The sequence below is a fragment of the Charadrius vociferus genome, unplaced genomic scaffold (genome assembly GCF_000708025.1).
Source record: "Charadrius vociferus isolate BGI_N301 unplaced genomic scaffold, ASM70802v2 scaffold565, whole genome shotgun sequence".
NCBI lineage: Eukaryota > Metazoa > Chordata > Aves > Charadriiformes > Charadriidae > Charadrius > Charadrius vociferus.
Genome location: NW_009648358.1, coordinates 2,663,781 through 2,682,215, shown reverse-complemented (window position 1 = coordinate 2,682,215; position 18,435 = coordinate 2,663,781). Strand labels below are relative to the sequence as shown.

At 35.9% G+C, this 18,435-nt stretch overlaps 1 protein-coding gene across 1 annotated transcript in view; it reads left to right on the top strand.

The window, feature by feature from the left end:
• KIAA1468 (KIAA1468 ortholog) overlaps window positions 1-18,435 on the top strand; it is a 99,575-nt gene that overhangs the window by 72,208 nt on the left and 8,932 nt on the right. Inside the window, exons 16-27 of the mRNA XM_009885281.1 lie at window positions 445-592; window positions 2,699-2,855; window positions 3,420-3,543; window positions 4,624-4,672; window positions 5,114-5,193; window positions 6,039-6,145; window positions 6,736-6,835; window positions 10,600-10,682; window positions 11,617-11,680; window positions 13,258-13,396; window positions 14,341-14,457; window positions 14,871-14,959. Coding sequence (XP_009883583.1) covers window positions 445-592; window positions 2,699-2,855; window positions 3,420-3,543; window positions 4,624-4,672; window positions 5,114-5,193; window positions 6,039-6,145; window positions 6,736-6,835; window positions 10,600-10,682; window positions 11,617-11,680; window positions 13,258-13,396; window positions 14,341-14,457; window positions 14,871-14,959 — 1,257 coding nt within the window. The remainder of the gene's footprint in view (window positions 1-444; window positions 593-2,698; window positions 2,856-3,419; window positions 3,544-4,623; window positions 4,673-5,113; window positions 5,194-6,038; window positions 6,146-6,735; window positions 6,836-10,599; window positions 10,683-11,616; window positions 11,681-13,257; window positions 13,397-14,340; window positions 14,458-14,870; window positions 14,960-18,435) is intronic.

The following is an 18,435-nucleotide window of genomic DNA, read 5'->3' as shown; positions in this document are numbered from 1 at the left end:
TGAGCCAGTTTGCACGCTTGATTTGGTAGATATCTGGAAAGTTCTGGAAAATAGGGTATCTCGTAACAATCTAACACATTTAACCAAGGTGCTTATTTTCAGAGTACAGGCAACTAGTGTATTCAGTTTTTAGATGCTTTGGTCCCGAAGACCAAGGAATCCCCTTTCCAAAACATGCTGAAAATTTTTCTTTCAGAATATTTATATGTTCATCAATATGAACGACTAAATGCCAAATGTGATATTGCTTAAATTTTTTGAGAAGTGACTTAAGGGTGACAAGGGGACTTGGATGGTTACATGTGGTTAGGATAAGTTACTATATAATTGGTGTTTCTGTGTAGAAGCTCGTCACAGATGTGTTGATCACTTGCCAGGGAATACATGCCGAAGCAACAGCTCATCCAAACCAAAAACTTCAACTAAATGTCCTGTTTGTTTCAGGAAGGAGAACATGGCTTGGATGAGCATAAGCTCCACATGTATCTGTCTGCTCTGCAGTCATTGATTCCTTCACTGTTTGCACTGGTGCTACAGAATGCACCTTTCACAAGCAAGGTTAAACTTCAGGGAGAAGTACCACAAATAGAAGGTAAACTCTTAATTTCTCATATGTGGAATTTGTATAAACTGAAGTATGATTCGGAGACGTATTTCAAATTACTGTTAACTACAAAGGAGGAATTTCAGGAATAGTCCATATATTTGGAATACATGTGTGTTTACAGTTGCTACATAAAGTTGCAGAATATATGTATAAATTTAAGATTTTTATAGTACACTGTCTGTACAATAATGAATTAAGTTTCTGTCCCCAGGCATTTTTTCTATTCTATCTGTTCTTTGTGTTGTATTTTCGTATAGATCAAGAACAGAGAAAGAGATTCAGGGGACCTCTGTCACGTTATAAATTTTCTTTCTTTAATGTTGCTGAGTTCATGGAGAGAATTTTTTTTTTTTTTGAACCAGATTCCAGCATAGGAAGATTTGTCATAACTTTGTTCTGTTTTTTCCCTTTTTGGGAAAACATTTTTCTACTTCCTTTTCTCCCCCCCTGCTCTTACTCCATTCCCATGAAAGAAGTCAGTCTTAGACCTGAACCTTTAACAGACATTTATTTAATTACACATATCAGTTTATTGATGCAGAAGAAATACGTACATCGTGAATATTCACATAATTATTTCCAGTAGAATAAAGGAGAACTAAATGGTATCCTTCTGGATTTTTTTTCTGTATTTACTCAGCAGTGTTCTGCTGAGTAGAAGCAAAATGGCTTCTTTGTGCCCAGTGACATAATTTTATGTAATCCAATGATGGTCTTGCAATAAAATACTTTTTTGTCCTAATACACAACACAAATTGTGGAGGGAAAAAAATAAATAGTTTTGTCTTCTGCTTTGCCTCTTAAATGCTTTCATATGGTCTCTTTTAGCAAATCCTTAAGTAATGCATCCTTTTTCCACCCATTTCTACACTTGTTTGAGAGACCTGATTATCACAAAAATAGTCTTTATTTCATCTTTCTTTATTTCTTTTTACTTCTTTTAAGAAACTTTTGAGAAAGAAAAGGTGAAGAATTGATTTCCACTAATAGCCGATAATAGCTCAAGAAGGCTGGCCTCAGCTTCAGTTAATTCTTCCAAATAAAAAAATTTATGAAGTGAGAAAAATGCAGCCTAGCACAAGAGCTTCACCATCTGTCATGTATCTATGTGATATCTTAGCAGACTGAATGGCCTAATGGTGAAGTTATACTCCCAGCCTGTAGAATGCTATTACAAATACTTTAAAAATTATTATTTGTAATACCTGCCACATGCTGATAACAGTGCTGTGTGTGAAGATTCAAAGAATGGAGGAGAACTCTAAAGGAGAATTTGCAAAGTAGCTAGCGGTATGTTACTGTGCATTAATGTGAAAATGTTAAACATGCCCTGGTAAAACTCATTCAGCTGACTTTGAGTCATTTGAAGATGAGCACTTTTTCCCTGGGTTCCTGCTGCTTAAATAGGGACTTCAAAAATCTCAGGCTTCAGCGTAGTCTAACACTTTCTTCCTCTACAAAAGTGGAGGAAAAAATCTCATGTACTTTTCCCTAATCCAGTAGCATTGCAGGAACTGCAATCTTGCTTTCTTGACTTTTGCAGTAGGATAGATGATGTTCTTGTCACTTAACTTTATTTCTGCATAATTTTAAGTATGCTTGACGTGGATTGAGAATAATAAAAGCAATGTTGGTGTAGCAGGCTTTCACTCCCCAGATATTTTGGTCATCTAGAATTTATTTGAGGTCTTGCTTTTTATGTGTAAATTATTCTCTTCTGATAATTAAGGAGATGGGGCAGGGAGTGGGGAGTGTCAAAAACTACTGCATATATAAAGGCTGGAGCAGTTAGATGAGTAAAGTGTAGCAGTATAAGTCAGGAAACCGTGCCTGCAAGTCACTAGATTGTAAATCTGCATTGTGTTCTTTGGGACCATCCATAATCTCCCTGTTCATGCGTTTTCTCTTTTTAAGTGAGAGTTATGTAATCTTTTCAGAGTTAGATTTAACTCACTGATTTTTAAAAAGCAATTTGATAACCTTACACAGAAGGCGCTACAGAGTTTCAGACTTTCTTAGCTATCTTTACTGACATCACCTCCCAGGTATTTTCATCTTTGGTTCCTGATCGCTTGTTCTTTGCTGTTACAGTCACTAGATTTCCCCGACCCGTATCGCCTCTTCAGGATGTGGCCATTATCATTGGAAGCCGTGAACAATTAGCAGTGTTGTTGCAACTGTATGACTACCAGCTAGAACATGAGGGTACCACAGGCTGGGAGACTTTGCTATGGGTAGTCAATCAACTGTGAGTTGATTTGTACCTTATGATTCCTAATTTTAAAATGTATCAAAATTAATAGTTCTTAAGTGTGATTATGTTTAGCAATTATTAAACATAAGAATTTTAAGTATGATTGTGTTCAAGAATTATTAAAGAGGGAAAGATTGAATTTTTTTTTTAGGCGTTTTAATTTTCATACTGAATTGACTTTGATTTTATGCAGAAAATATCAACTGTCTAGTAAAATGTGTAGGTAGCTACTTGCTCCAAAAAATTCTTTCTTTCCTCCTTGCACTAGTACAGTCAATTCTTTGTTGAAGTGAAGATCGTTGTATTCTGAATATCTCGTGAAATATACTGTTCTGCAGTAACAGATGTTTGAAAACATAGGTCAGACTTTTCTGGCACTTAAACCCTTGCTTTCTTCAAGGGTCAGGAATTGTTCAGGACATGTAGATAATTATATTAGAACCAATAGTGCTCTGTGTATATATGTATTAATATAAACAGTAAAGTTATACAAATATAACTGAAGAGAAACAAAAGATCAGAGTAGTGCTTAATATCCTTTTGTTTCCTGATTTTCAGGCTACCACAGCTTATAGAAATAGTCGGCAAGATCAATGTAGCATCAACTGCCTGTGTCCATGAGTTCTCTAGATTTTTCTGGAGACTTTGTAGGACATTTGGGAAAATTTTTACAAACACTAAGGTAAGATATTACCTTAAATGCTATACAAAAAGAGTACCTTGGTAATATATATTCTCCATATTTACGGTATGTCTGAATACCTGCACTTTATGTGACTAGCTATATCTGCATGTCACACTGGTGCTTTTCCATAAGTACATTTAAACCTGCTGTTTTTAAACCTCTGTTTGCATCCTTTTGATTTCCGTTTTTCACCATTTTGGAATGGCCTTCTCGTCTTGCCCATCAAGGAAGGTTTTGTTTTTTTTTTTAAACCGTATTCTTCGTATTTGCTTTGTGAATGTCATAGAGAATGGGAGAGATCATCCTAACTTTAGTGATTTAACAATTTTCTTTCTTCATAACAGCATACTGTTCAGTGTTTGTGGCGTACATAATTACTCCAGCTTCTACTTGATTGGAAATTTAAAATTAATGCTTTCCTTGCCCAAAGTATTTTCTGTAGATGATATCTAAATGTTTTTATCAAGGAAATACATAATTTTTCTCAATAAAATAACTTTTGAATGTAATTCAAAAATGTTTTAAAGGGAAATTATAAAACACAAGAGGATTAGCTAAAGATAAAATTGCAAAATAGGGTTAATGTTATGTGCTGCCTCCAAAGAGGAGACTAAAACCAGTCTCTGGTCTTGGAAAGGCCCCTTCTGTAAGTTATCTTTAGAACCCTTGCTTCTGTAAAATTGTTCTGATACTGATTGTCACAGATACATTTTGGAAGAGAGCACTTAAAGGACAGCAAAGATATAAAACAGGAACCATTTTTTTTAATGTGTAGCTTGGTGAAACTATAAGCCCTAAAGCCCAACTAAGCATATTGCCAAGAGACTTCAACTTTTTTAGTATCAGGAGTGCTAAATACTGCTGCTTCAGTGTGGATATTCAATAGACATTTTTACTCTCTTTTGTAATATTTTCAAATTTCATAAAAGCTGGCTACGCTTTTTAAAGGCTTTTTTTCTTTCTGTACCTTCAAAATGTCCTTTCTCTGATTGTTGGGTTTTTATTCTTAATTTGTTCCTAAGTTAATTAATACTGGTGACAGGTTTTCTTACATGGGATTCATCATCCTTTGTATAGGTAAAACCACAGTTCCAGGAAATCTTAAGACTGTCTGAGGAAAACATAGGTAAGTAGCTTTTTACTGAAATGAGTGAAAATTGATCTTAACCATAACTGGAAAAAAAAGGTGAATGTCTTGTTCAAATAACATTTTCACACTGCAGTTCTCAAATTTTTGTCTTTCTGAAATGTTGAAAATCTAATCTTAGTCTGAATGGAACACTCTGAAGTTGTAGACTCTGTGTGCGTGTGTGTGTGTAAAGTACAAATAAAATCTCAAACCCAAATACCACTTGAGCTTTATTTTAGCACGAGTGCATGTACATATGCATATATATAAAAGTTCTTCATGTATATATACAAAGGTGAATATATATAATACTTATAATACACACATGTAAACCCACCCTGTATATATATATAAAATATATAGTGTATATATTACACACGTACACATATACACATATATGTATATATAAAGCCTAAATTCTTCGCTGTGTTTCATTAGATTCCACAGCAGGTAATGGAGTGCTAACAAAAGCCACAGTTCCCATCTATGCAACAGGGGTCCTTACATGTTATATTCAGGTAGGTTTGTTTTTCTGTTTCTTTATTAAATGTATAATATGTAAAACTTATTCTACCAAAAATCCCTTACTGTTTTCTTTGAAGACTTAACAGTGTTCCTGTGCTTTGAAGATAGGTAGATAAGTGGGCAGCTGTAAACACATCTAAAAGCAAAGTTTGCTGGTCAGGTTGTCTACTACATTTAGATTATAATCATCAGTGTTAAAGCCTGAATACAGTAAATCTTAAAATGACATCTGGCATCTTCACCATTGCTAACTCTCAGGCATTGACAGCTGCCATGTGCCTCTATCAAAAATACTAATGTTATTCCATAAATGGCTTCTTTGCCATTTAACTGTGACCCCTGCAAATATGATTTTGCAAAATCTACTGAAACAGGTAAGCAGATAAATCACCATTTTGGGCATAGTTGGAGTCTTAAAATGTTAGTGTTACTAGTATTAAACACTCCATAAATAATACTATGTAATCTTCCAGTAACCAGCAGTTATGGCCTGGCATACACGTAGCTCACAGGAAAAAGTAAATACTTCATCGTGTCACAAATGTTCAGTGAATTGTGAGCAATCACAAACTGTCAGGAGCTATGAAAGTGCTTACGTACAATGTTTCTTTAGTAAAACAATTTCAGTAATTTGTGCAAGAGTTTGTGCTTAGCTGATGAAATACAGAAATACAGTTTCTTCTTGTGTTTTCTTTGAGAAGTTGTTGTTCTTAAACAACTTTTGAAGTTCATAAGAAGGTTGTGAAAGGCTAAATCTAGTTTGTTCTCTTTCATAGCTGTAAGTCATCACAACCGGAGCAATACTTCTGCTATGCTCACAATTGTACTCTTCTTTCAGGAAGAAGACCGCAAGCTGTTAGTTGGATTCTTAGAAGATGTAATGACCATGCTTTCTCTATCCCATGCTCCTCTTGATAGCCTGAAAGCTTCCTTTGTGGAACTGGGGTAAAGAATATACCTTGGAGTTGACTAGGTCTAAATACATTAGAAGTTTTTCTTAAAAGCTGCTAATCTGGCTGTAATTTTAGTAACTGTGATGCTTTGGGTGAATAAGGGGTATGCTGGCTTTTTTTCCTTGGTGTTTCACAAAATGTAAACTTCTGATCTCTAGATTAAAAACGTAGTGGTAAAAAAATTTTGAAGTATAAAAAAGAAACACCAAAAACCCAAACAAAAAAACCTGCAAAAATCAGTCATTGAGGATTTGAGGATGAAATGGAAGTGTTTTGTATTTTCCATACTACTATGATGTGTTCTAGTTATGTATTTGCATTCAGTTCAGTGTCATAGTTTATTGAAAATTATGTTCGTAACGTTAACTAAACTTCAAAACACAACATATTTTCTAGACAGCAACATGTTGCAGGTACTTCAGAATGAGATAAATGTTACATATCCTTCAGAAAGGATAAATGTTGGAGTTTTAGATTTGTTTAGCAATGGGTTCTTGGGACTACATTTTGTAGCTGAGGGACATATTCAGGGTTTAGGAGTATTTTTTTTTTTTTTTTTGATTGCCCAACGTTTTCTTTTAGTGCAAACCCAGCTTACCATGAGCTGCTATTAACTGTCTTATGGTATGGAGTTGTCCATACTTCTGCTCTTGTTCGATGTACAGCTGCTAGAATGTTTGAGGTAAGTGCTGTCCAAACTTTTTCCACTTTTTTTTATAAAGCTAGAGTTTATTTTTAAAAACAGTGATTCAGATAACATTGCTACGTTCTTAAAAAATTATAAATGGCTGAAATGAGTTGTGTACTGTGTGATGGAGCAGGAAGTTGTTGTGCAGTTGTTTCTGTGTATCTGTTCTCTGTTCAGCAGCACATCTTTCATTACGCAATTTGTCATTAGCCACTTGCAAGATGTTTCTGTAGTAACTGTGTGTCGTCTTTGATCTGCCGCTGACTTGATTGTTGCATTCTGATTATTGCATGCTGAAAAACATTTTCTGATTAAGAAAACACATTTCATTGCTAAACTGTGTTCAAACCAGAATTAAATACATTGTCAAATGTGTTTGCTTAGGTCTGTAGATAAACATAAACAAGCATATCTCTTGAGTTTTAACATTTGCTGTTGCTATTCAGCACATTGTCAGTAGCCTAATTCACAAGTTATTGGTTTCCAATACTTTTTGTGTATACTCGTGCAATGCCCTTGCGTTGTAATTCAGACTAGTTTCCATTGGTGCCAAATGTGGTGGTAAAAACATACATTTAATCTATTTTGTATTTTTTGTAAAATTTAAAATAATTTATGATCACTTTACTTGCCACAGTGACTGTTTCATCTTTCCCTTAACATCTATAAACCTGCTCAGGATAAAGAATATTTCATTTAACTAATAAGTTTGCTTTTATTTCCACAACGTGCCTTTGTTTCATCAAGTGTTAATTAAAAAAGCCATATACAAAAAATCTGGGACATACTCCACTTGCATGTTAGAAGGACATATTTCTAATCATGCTATCACAGTCCGTTTCTTTTTTTTTTTTTCCACTTCTTCCACCTTTGATTCATTTGGATAGCTTTGCAGTGGACCTCTAGCTGAACCTGCCACCTTGTATCCATTTACAAAAATAAAACTCGAGTCTGCCTCGGAAAAAAGAGCACTTAACATAACTATTAGTTGTCCTTACTTCTTTACCTTGTCCTTTTTTCCTCTCCCTTTAAAATGGAGATGGCAATTTTTGGTCACCCTTAAAATATTTTTGAGTTGTTGTTTGTTTGGGTTTTTTCTTTTTTTTTTTTTTTTAATCCAACAAGAACACTGCTTATATTTTGTATGTGTAATAATAAGCTTTTTTTTTAATAAGCGTTAGCCAAACACATGAAAGACCTCAGTTACAACAGGCTGTTGTCTTGGTTGCAGTTTCTTTTCAAATTCAACTACATGTTGATTATTTTTAGGCACAGAGACTGCTGTGATTTGGGCCTGCCAGGCAGCATTACCAAACCTTTACAGTCCGTTAAGGATTGGAAGGACACAGCAGTAATTTGGAGCTGTTCTACCTCTTCTCTCCTTTGTGGGCAGGAAGCTTTGTCCTTGCATTTTTAAGGTGTAGCATGCATAAGTAATGATCACACATTGATCTAGAGGATTCAAAACAGGATAAAAATTTGCGTTGTCTGTCTGACAGTAACCTTACATGCTGCTGCATGGCTTTGCCCATCCAGCTGTTTCTATTGCTTCTGTGTTAATGTTTTCAATCGGAAGTCTTCCATTTGAATGTTGATGCAAACAGATTTGGTTGCTGCTGGTTTGAACATGAAGCGCATAGTTGAGTTACAAGCTTTGTTGGTCTGTTTAGGTTCAAGGCTAGGTACACTTATCTTCAGAATGACACTTGGATTATGAAGCATGTTTACTTTTCTGTAATATAGAACGATGCTGTTTACTGTGCTTTACCATAATTAGAAGTGTGGCAGCCCATGTAGTCACGAAGCTGAATTGTTTGCTAATTATAAAAATCCCAAGCATTTTTTTCAAAGCACTACATTACCTCTAGACTTTTCTCAAAATTAAGATTAGTAAAGAAAGTCCAAGTCCCTATTTGTTTAAAATTGAAAATAGTAAGCATTCTCTATTTTAATCAATGGGAAAATTGCTAAATCTGTATGAGACTAAGATCATGGTAGTGAAACAGTGAGCTATGTCCGTAACAGCTGTTTGAAGAATAGCTCATAAACTCAACACATCGGCACTTTAAGTTGTTGCCACTGTAAATAATTGTGAAATGTATCAATGTTAAAATGTAATAGTTGAACTGACATTCCATGTGTACTTTCTGAATAACAAGTGTAGAAAGTTGCAGCTTTCCCCCTCCAGGTGCTTTGCAGCAATAAGGCATACATTCTTACACAGCTTAGCAATTCTCTCCCCATTCTTCCTTCTTCAGTTATTATCTGTAACGCCACAATATGTTCAGTGCATGTGTGCACCCGTGCACGCACGCACATATATCGCTTAATAAAAATTACTGCTTTGTATAGAAGGCTTCTGGAAAGTTAGGTTCCTTCCAGTCTTTCACAGTTTACTTTGGTTTAAATTCAGAGTTTGTAAAGCAGTAATGCTCAAACAAATAACAAAACGTAAAACCCAGTCTAGTTAGAGAGTGTAGGTATTGTCTGGTTTTAGTCCTGTGTGCTGTACGGACAGCTGCTGCTTTCCCTATGCCCTATGGATCTTACATGTTCTCTTGGTAAACTGCTAGGTTGGAAAAGCATAGAATTTAATTTGTGTTCATGATGTAATTTGAGTAATTAGAGTATAGCTAAATATGAAAAAGAAATTTCAGATTTCTCGCAGAAACTACTGATAAGCTCTTTATGTTTATCTCCTAAAACCAGCAAATATATGCAGACTTCCTTACATGAGATACAAAATGAAAATATCAAGACTTCCCCATTTTTATTAATGCAGACAAGAAAGCTATTTTGCCACATATGGAGAAAGTTTGGAACTTGTAATTTTTGAAAATTAGTAGGTTTTCATATGTAGAAAACATGTAAAGGGCATCTGCTACATATGCAGCAAATGTATACTTACATAAGTCATATAAAAATTAAAAAAAAAATCACCTGGGAACATCTAAATTCAAACAGTTTCCACATATTTATGGGCAATAAATTTCACTGCGGTCTCAGTTTTTAACATTTGGGATGTATTGCAACAAATACATCTCTTCCTTAGTTTGCAAAAAGACTTGGTGAAATGCATTTAATGGAGAATCCTTGGATTCTCCATTTGCTACCTCCATAGACCAGCAAGGGGAACTTGGGGGAAGTTTCGCATACGTACTGCTTGGAGGCGGTTAAATCTAAAATAATCCTGAATGACTTTGAGGAAAGCTTAGTGGCATCTGGGAAGGTGTTATTTGTCACATTGTAAAAAGTCTGAAAGGTATCACTCAGTGTGGGGAAAACTTCACACATTTGGCCTAGCTGAAGACATCTATTTAGCGTGTGACAGCCACCTACTGTAACAAATGCCATTCCATTGAGTTAGTAACAGCATTTAGATTAAACTGTCAAACTCATTGTTTTAGTATTTAATTATACATCATATGTATAATTATAGTACATAATTATATTAGCATTTGAATTATAATACATAATTACTTGTTAAACTTTTGATAAGTTTCAAAATAGCTGAAAATAGAGAAAACATCATATTGTTGAATTTGTCAGGGTTGTGCTGATTGCCAGACCACTTCAGCTTTCTTCATGCCTTTGCATATATGAAGCACTAGTGTAGCGGTATTTGCTTAGCTTCTAATTTTGGTTTGCTTTTTGTGTTTTTTCTTTCTCTCTCTTGGTTGTGCCGTTCTTCTTCCCATGATACTGTGCTCGCTCTTTCCGTGCATCACCTGTGATACCCCCCTGCTCCGACCATTCAGCTGTTGGTGAAGGGGGTACATGAAACTCTGGTAGCTCAGAGAGTTGTTCCTGCTCTCATTACTCTCTCCAGTGACCCTGAAATGTAAGTTTCCTGACTGTCTTATATACCTAGCATCCCTCTTAATACTTAGGAAGAAATAACCATCAGTTCTGTTTCTTATTCTAGCTGAACAAAAATTGAATTACTTTTAAACAAAAGTAACTTTTAAATCACTTATTTGTAATAAAAAGGTTTACTGTAACATCTAGAACTAAACGGGGTAAAATTGCTGAATGAGCTTTGAATATAACACTTAAGTCAATGTAATTTAATTTTTATGGTGTTTTATATTTAGTCTTATTCTCAGTTTTGAAATTCGCTTGCATCATTTCCAGCAGAAAGCTAGATATTAGTATGTTCTGTAATGCTACCAGCTTTACAACTGCAAAATTAAATATCATCTGCATTACTGAAATGCAGAATAGTTTTGTCTGCATCTAATTTCTGATAGACAACCGTAGTACTTCATTTCCTAGACGTTCTGATGTGATATTTCTTTCAAGCTAAGGAGGGATGCTTTGCTAATCTCACTAACAGGTTGTTACTAATAAATGCTTCAGCATGAATAGAGTCTTAATCGTTTCAATGTCTTGTGTGGGTGACTAAACCAAGAAACACCCCAAGAGTCTGCCTGCCCATCCTCAGTCACAGCTAACCCAGTTCTTCAAGTTTACCAAACCGTTTTTTATTGCATGTTGACTGGTTTACAGCTGACTCTTCGAGGCATGAGTGAAGCCTTAGTTGACAAGCGGGTTGCTCCAGCCCTTGTTACCTTGTCCAGTGATCCTGAATTGTGAGTTTCACATTGAGACCTTGAGTTAATCCTGTGTGTCTTTTTCCTGGTCTGCTTTTTTGTTTTGTCATTGCTAGAAACTAATGTAACTTAAAGTACTAATTTTTTTAATTTTGCTTTATTTTTGATTAACTTTATTCTTAATGTTTAATACCTCTTAAAGACTCTATTTTTCTGTTGTAGTTCAGTAAGGATTGCCACAATTCCTGCTTTTGGGACCATCATGGAAACTGTTACTCAGAGAGAGGTAGGACACCTGTTGTCAGACTGTTGTTCTTGTAGCATAAGAAGTAGTTGATGAAATCCAGTAATTTATTAATGAACTTGGAAGGGAAAAAAAAGCAGCTTATAAATTATTTCTTCTTTTGTTATATTCTCTTCCAAAATGCTTTCCCGTTTTGCAATAGTCCTCCCCCCTCCCCCCTTTTTTGAAATAAATCAACCCACTTTTAACTAATAAAAACATTTCTTTCTAAATATCAAACCAAACATAAACAAAGAAAAACAGTTGTGTAGAGGGGGAGGTCTGTGCTAGAAGATGGGAAATCCTATGCTCAATACGTTTTTAAAACATTCTCCAATAAACTTGAGAAATCCAAGTCCATTATTTCCAAATAAAATAGCTTAACTTTAAAATGCTAACCAAAAAGTCACGGTGGGATTCAGTTATCTCCACGTAAGTATATTGTACCATTTTAGATGCTTTTGGATATCCTTCTTGGCTTCTAACTGCTTTAGAAGGACACAAGTCTCGTAGTTCCTCTCATACTGCTGGTTTAGTCCATGGTGTCCAAGATGGCATTAAAAGACATCATAGTGACATAACTGAAATAATCCTTGAGGATAATACAGATATGCAATTCCTCCTTGTTTTTTTAAATTATTGAACTTAGATCATAATTCTGAAAAAGACACCCAGGATTCTGCTGTAAGCAGTAGAAGTACTGTATTTTTGTTTATATAATAACTGTACAATCAAATTTCTTTTTAAAGTCCGTGTGACTTTTTGCAGAGCTTGCATTCTTCCTGTAATTTCAGCATATTCTAAAAGAATGTGTTTGAGGAAATGTGAGTAAGAAGTCAGTGATGACTCACAAGTACTTGGAAGATGGATAAGTTACAATTTTGTAGCTTGGAATGCATGCCTATAATCAGTTTGGGAAGAATACTGTTTTGTTACCACACAAAAATTACTGTATCCATTGCACTAATTATAATAAGCCTTAGAGTACAGAGGTGATACTGCTGTCCAAAATGTATCAAAAAATGTTTTTATAACTTTGAATGCAAATTAAATACTTAGTTCATTTTAGATATATTTGTATTTTCAGTTTTTCTAGCCTTTAGTTGGAAGAAATCTTTTTAATTCCATTGATTTTTATCATGCTTACTTTTACATTTTTGTCCTGTGCAGAAAATTTTTCAGTATACTAATTGAGATATATTACAGAAAAACCCCAATGAATTCAGTTCTAATTAAACAGAAAAACTCCAAAGATATCAGTAGTATGAGGGAAATGTTAATAGCAGGTAAAAAATATGAGTATCAAACCCAAGGAAACCTCAGGAGGAAAGGCTGGCTATATGGAAGCACCTGTCTGTAGTTCAAGATAGATCAGATTAAAACACTGTTGACAGTCTTTAAAATGTAGAGCTGCATCGAGGAGTTTGGAACATCCTGTCAGAAAAAAACTGTAAATTAACAGAAAGTCCAAAGTTTACATCTGAAATATGGAAGATTATAGACATACTCTATACTGACCATAATGGTTTCTAGCATCTTCATTGTTTTGTGTACTTCTTGTTTCTCTGGAAATATTTAAGCTTCTGGAAAGAGTAAAAATGCAGCTGGCATCTTTCCTGGAGGACCCTCAATATCAAGACCAACATTCTCTACATACAGAAATCATAAAAACGTTTGGAAGAGTTGGACCTAATGCTGAGCCCAGATTTAGAGATGAATGTAAGTTGCATCGGTGGGAAAACGCAGTCGTTTTCTTTCTGTCCTAAAGCTAATACTATGCTGGTTGTACTGAATATTTTTTTTTGTCTTTACAAAAAGTTTGATGAAAACTCTTGTTTTCAGTGTTTGATATGTGCCAGTATTTATATTATATTTGCTAATATAATTTTCATTTTACTGAACATTGGTGTGTATATAGACCACCACCATGTGGTGGTGAATGATTTCAGAGCCGGAAGCAACTGTTCACTTCGCTGCAGGGCAAATTTGAACTTGTCTTTTTTTTTAATTACTTGACGGGTAAAATGCCTTCCTCTCCCCCATTGCTTCATCCCCTTCTAGCATATAAATTTCCAGTATTCCACAGATCTTAAATGTAAGTGCACCCCAGATTAACAAAACAGCTTTTTTCATAGCCCTGAAGTGTAAAGCACACAGAAGAGCAAAGTCCATTGTTAGACTGTCCTAAAGATACTTGAAAACAAAACATGAGGAGCTGTCGTGCCTCCCAACTGCAGGTGTCTAGTTTAGCAGGCTAAACTCATTAGATAGGCTTCCTCTGTAGTTGTGAAGATGTCTCATGACATGCCTATCTCTGTCACTAGCTTATCAGCTGTATTTCTAAAATAGAAGCGTATTTTAAACAGCTTTAGCATCAGGAGAGTAACAATATTATAAATATTTTCTGTAGACTGTTACTATTTCAAAGGTACTCTGAGGTACCCTTTTATTTTAGGTGGCATTACCACAGTTTTATTTCAAGTTTGAGTTGATCAGTTAAGTTCCCAGGGGCAGTCCCATCAAAAGCCGTTATTTGCAGGTCTTGTCCCACAATGATGTGTGATGCTTCAGATGCCTGCGATTGCTACTTAGCAACTGTGTAATGCTAAGCAAGTCTACAGAAAGCAATTTCAAAATACTTATTCCAGTGTTTACTTTTACAGTTGTTATTCCACACTTGCACAAGTTAGCCTTGGTCAACAACCAGCAGTCTGTGGATTCTAAGAGACTGGATATCGCTACACACCTGTTTGAAGCCTACAGTGCTCTTTCCTGTTGTTGTATCCTTTTTATGGGAAATTTAGCTGTTAATTCTCGGGGCGGGGGGGCGGTGGTGGAAGAGAAAAATAATTAAGTTTATCTTTGAATGTGTGATGTAAAATATGATCTGCTCAGTATAAAGAATAGGTTTTCGCAGAAGATGGAACTGATCGGTACTTTAAAAAACAACACAAAACCAAACCCCTTGATCTTAACTTGAAAAAAAAAGTATGAAAATAGTGGTATGGGTGTCTGAAATATATGAAGGTAAATATACTTAAGACCTTTTTTTTATTATTATTAGTCCTGAAGTGGCAAATGCTTTTCTGTTTTCTTGGGTTTTGTTGCTGTAACTTGTCCCTGTGTTCAGTAGAATAAAATTGTATAATTTCAGAACACAGTCCTTATAATACCTTAACAACCTGGGTTTTAGTTATTTCAGAGGATTTAATGGTCAATCACTTTTTACCAGGACTTAAGTGTTTACGAACTGACATGGAACATCTCTCACCAGAGCATGAGGTGAGCAGCTATGTTTACTAACGAAGTATGAGATGCAAGTGGCAGCAAAAGTTGAAATGTTAATGGTATTTAAAGCCAAAAGTCAAGGAGAGCTACTTCTAAGAAGTACCATAGCATTGAGGGGTTTTTTGATAAGGAGTAGGTCACATGATTTAAAATGGGTAAAATAATTTAAAATGTATTTCTAAGCTGAGTACCTCTGTGGGATAATATTCAACTGTCAGAAATGCAAATAGAAGCACAGATCTCTGCAGACTGAGGAAAAAGGAAATGTTTTTGCCATCTGTTTTTTCATCAAAACAAGGATATGCTAAAATCAATGGCCACAATATGTCCAAGGAAATGTAGATGAAAATTGGTGGAGTGCAGGAAAGAAATGACAGGCAAACTCGGGAAGGAGGATGAGGAAAGTATAGTCCTGAAATAAATTGGCTGCTCTTCATATCTGGAGTACTGTGTTCGATCCTGGGCTCCACAGTATAACAGAGGCATGGACATACTGGAGAGAGCCCAGCAAAGGGCCACAAGGATGATTAAGGCACTGGAGCATCTCTCCTATGAGTAGGGGCTGAGAGCACCAGGACTGTTCAGCCTTCAGAGGAGCAAGCTTTGGGGTATCTCATCAATTTGTATAAATACATAAATACCTGAATGGAGGGTGCAAAGAGGATGGAGCCAGGCTCTTCCCAGTGGTACCCAGGGACAGGCCAAGAGACAACGGGCACAAACTGAAACACAGGAGGCTGCTGTCTGAACATCAGGAAACACTTTTTCACCGTGAGGGTGAACTGGCACAGGCACAGATTGCCCGCGGAGGCTGTGGAGTCTCCATCCCTAGAGGTATGCAAAAGCTGCCTGGACATGGTCCTGGGCAACTGGCTGTAAGTGGCCCTGCTTGAGCAGGAGGGTTGGACTAGGGGTCCTTCAAAGGTCCCTTCTGACCTCAACCGTTTTCTGATTCTGTGAATTGTAAAAAGCAGATCATTGTAAGTGGACAGGACAACGTGGGAACCAACAAGATCTTCCCTCATAGAAGGAAATAATAGAAAGTATCAAGAGAAGAGTTAGCAGGAAAAGCTGACTTAAGAAACTAGAAAAATTTGGCCCTATGTCTATGCACTTTTTTGTAAATACTTGAAGAAGATGAACACTAACAGAGATTGAAATGAATAGATATGAAGTCAGTAGCTGAAAATAAGAGACGTAATTTAGTTGCATGTTGGGAAAATCTTGACAGTATGAACACTTCAAATGATGGAGGAAAAGATTTAATCAAAATGTACAAAGGAACGCCTTTCTGGTTTTTGAAAGTTAATACTGCACTTCAGGAATTACTTTGTACTTGAGAAAAGTAATTACTTTTCCTTATGATTGCAAAAGTGACATAATTAATATGACTGCATTCTCTAGGAGTTCTAAGATCTTATACTTTGTAACAAAGTCACTCGCAGTTACATTTTTAGTCCAATAGCCTATAGTCTTATTCTTTTATCTTCTCTATATTAGTGTATTATATTACTTATAATATGTGGAACTGGAGGTGAATTACTTTTGAGGAACTTTCAGACCTAAAAAGGAAAAAAAATCTGACTTCAGAGGGCTGAGCCAGAAGGGACAATAGTGCCCTGAGCATCAGTCAAAGGTGACAGAATTGCAATTCCTTACCCCCAGGCAGCACTGGAGGAGGTCTGGCATTGATGATGCTCTGTATTCAGAGGGGGCCGGGAGGTGTATTGTGTTTTGGGAAGCGTAAGAATATATCTGAAAGCTGTGGGAGACAAAAGTTGGATTTAGTTTAGTTTTCTTTGTTCTGCCATATTGACTAATGGGGTAACTGATACAAATACTAATATGTCATTTTTGTATAGTAGTGCAACTTCTAAGGTTTAAGGGCATAGTCAGTTCAAAAGATGTCCTGAATTAGAACAAAAGAGCTTATTTAATTGAGTTTGGATCTTGTAGCAAGAGAAGGAACTGAAGGCTTAAATAGTCTTTAAAAAGATGTAAATAAATAACTAGAGACAGCTCTCAATCCTCCTTTACCACCTACTACCTCACTGTGATTGATTGGCTTCAGGCATGATGCCAAGCACTTTATTTTTCACCCAGAAGGAAACGCAAATTTAAAAATGTTTGTCTGCTCCAGTGGGTTAGAAAACGCACTACAGCTTTTACTGTAGAAACAGAAATCTGGTGCTTGATCAGTTCCTTGCTACAACAGGATATTTGTAGGCACCATGATAGAGACCTCTGAGACCTGGTTAGTTCTAGTATCTGTCTTTCAAGCCTTGTGTCTTACAATTGCATTTTCTGAAGTAACTGTGATTTATTGTTTCAAATAGCTAGACACTTGCATAAACAGAATTAACCCTTTTGTAATTATTCGGGTTACTGTGGTGTTATTCATGGTTCATAGAATCATAGAATGGTTAGGTTGGAAAGGACCTTGAAGATCGTAGAGTTCCAACCCCCCTGCCATAGACAGGGACACTGGCCACTGGACCAGGTTGCCCAATGCCACGTCCAGCCTGGCCTTGAGCACTTCAACAACCTCTCTGGGCAACCTGTTCCAGTGCCTTACAACCCTCAAAGTAAAAAATTTCTTCCTAAGGTTTAATCTAAACCTGCCCTCTTCCAGTTTAAAGCCATCCCCTCCTCGTCCTATCACATTCAAATGGCATATAAGTTAGAAAAACATTTTCCCATTTACAAAGCCTTAGCTCTTGTGGCTCTAAACATCAGTACAAAGTTTATCCTTATCTTGAAAATGTAATATTTGTGAAATTGGCTTGTGATCCTGTCAGGCAGCATTTGCCATTTATCCCTCATATTTGCTTTCCTTTCACTCATGTAAACAGAAGTCAGAGTTTGGCATTTAAGCCAGACCCTTTCATCTTTAAAATAAACGTTTCACCTTGTGCAGACGTTTCAGAAATTTTGCTCGCATTTTTAATTCCTAGTTAAGTCCTACTTGCCTTCTCTTTCTTTTCAAAATAATTGGATTTTAAGTTGTGTGATAGTGAGATATAATCAGTACTGGATAAAAATATTTAGTCCATCTGCAGTATTGTTTATAATGCTTAAACACGTTAAGTCTCTAAACGTAGAGTTATACCTCTAAAATCTCTCTCTTAAAGGAGGTCTAAATGATTTCATAGTCAGTTCTACGACCAAATAAAGAGAACCTAAGGGAATAGGGGTGAGCAGTACATGCAAGTATAATAATATAAAATTGCCATGTGATACTACATTTATATATTTCCTCCATTTCACCCTGAACTTTAAGACAAATTAATTTGGGGAAGGGAGAAGAATTGCTCCACTCAATCCGAGAAGCTCCCAGAAGGAGTTGTGCAATGGATGGGGGCTCCATTCTGGGTTCTTGCTGAATTATTCTTCCCCTTAATCAAGACTTCATATTGTTGATATTTGGAACATCTAAATTCAGATAGATGTACAAAAATGTAGAAGTGCTC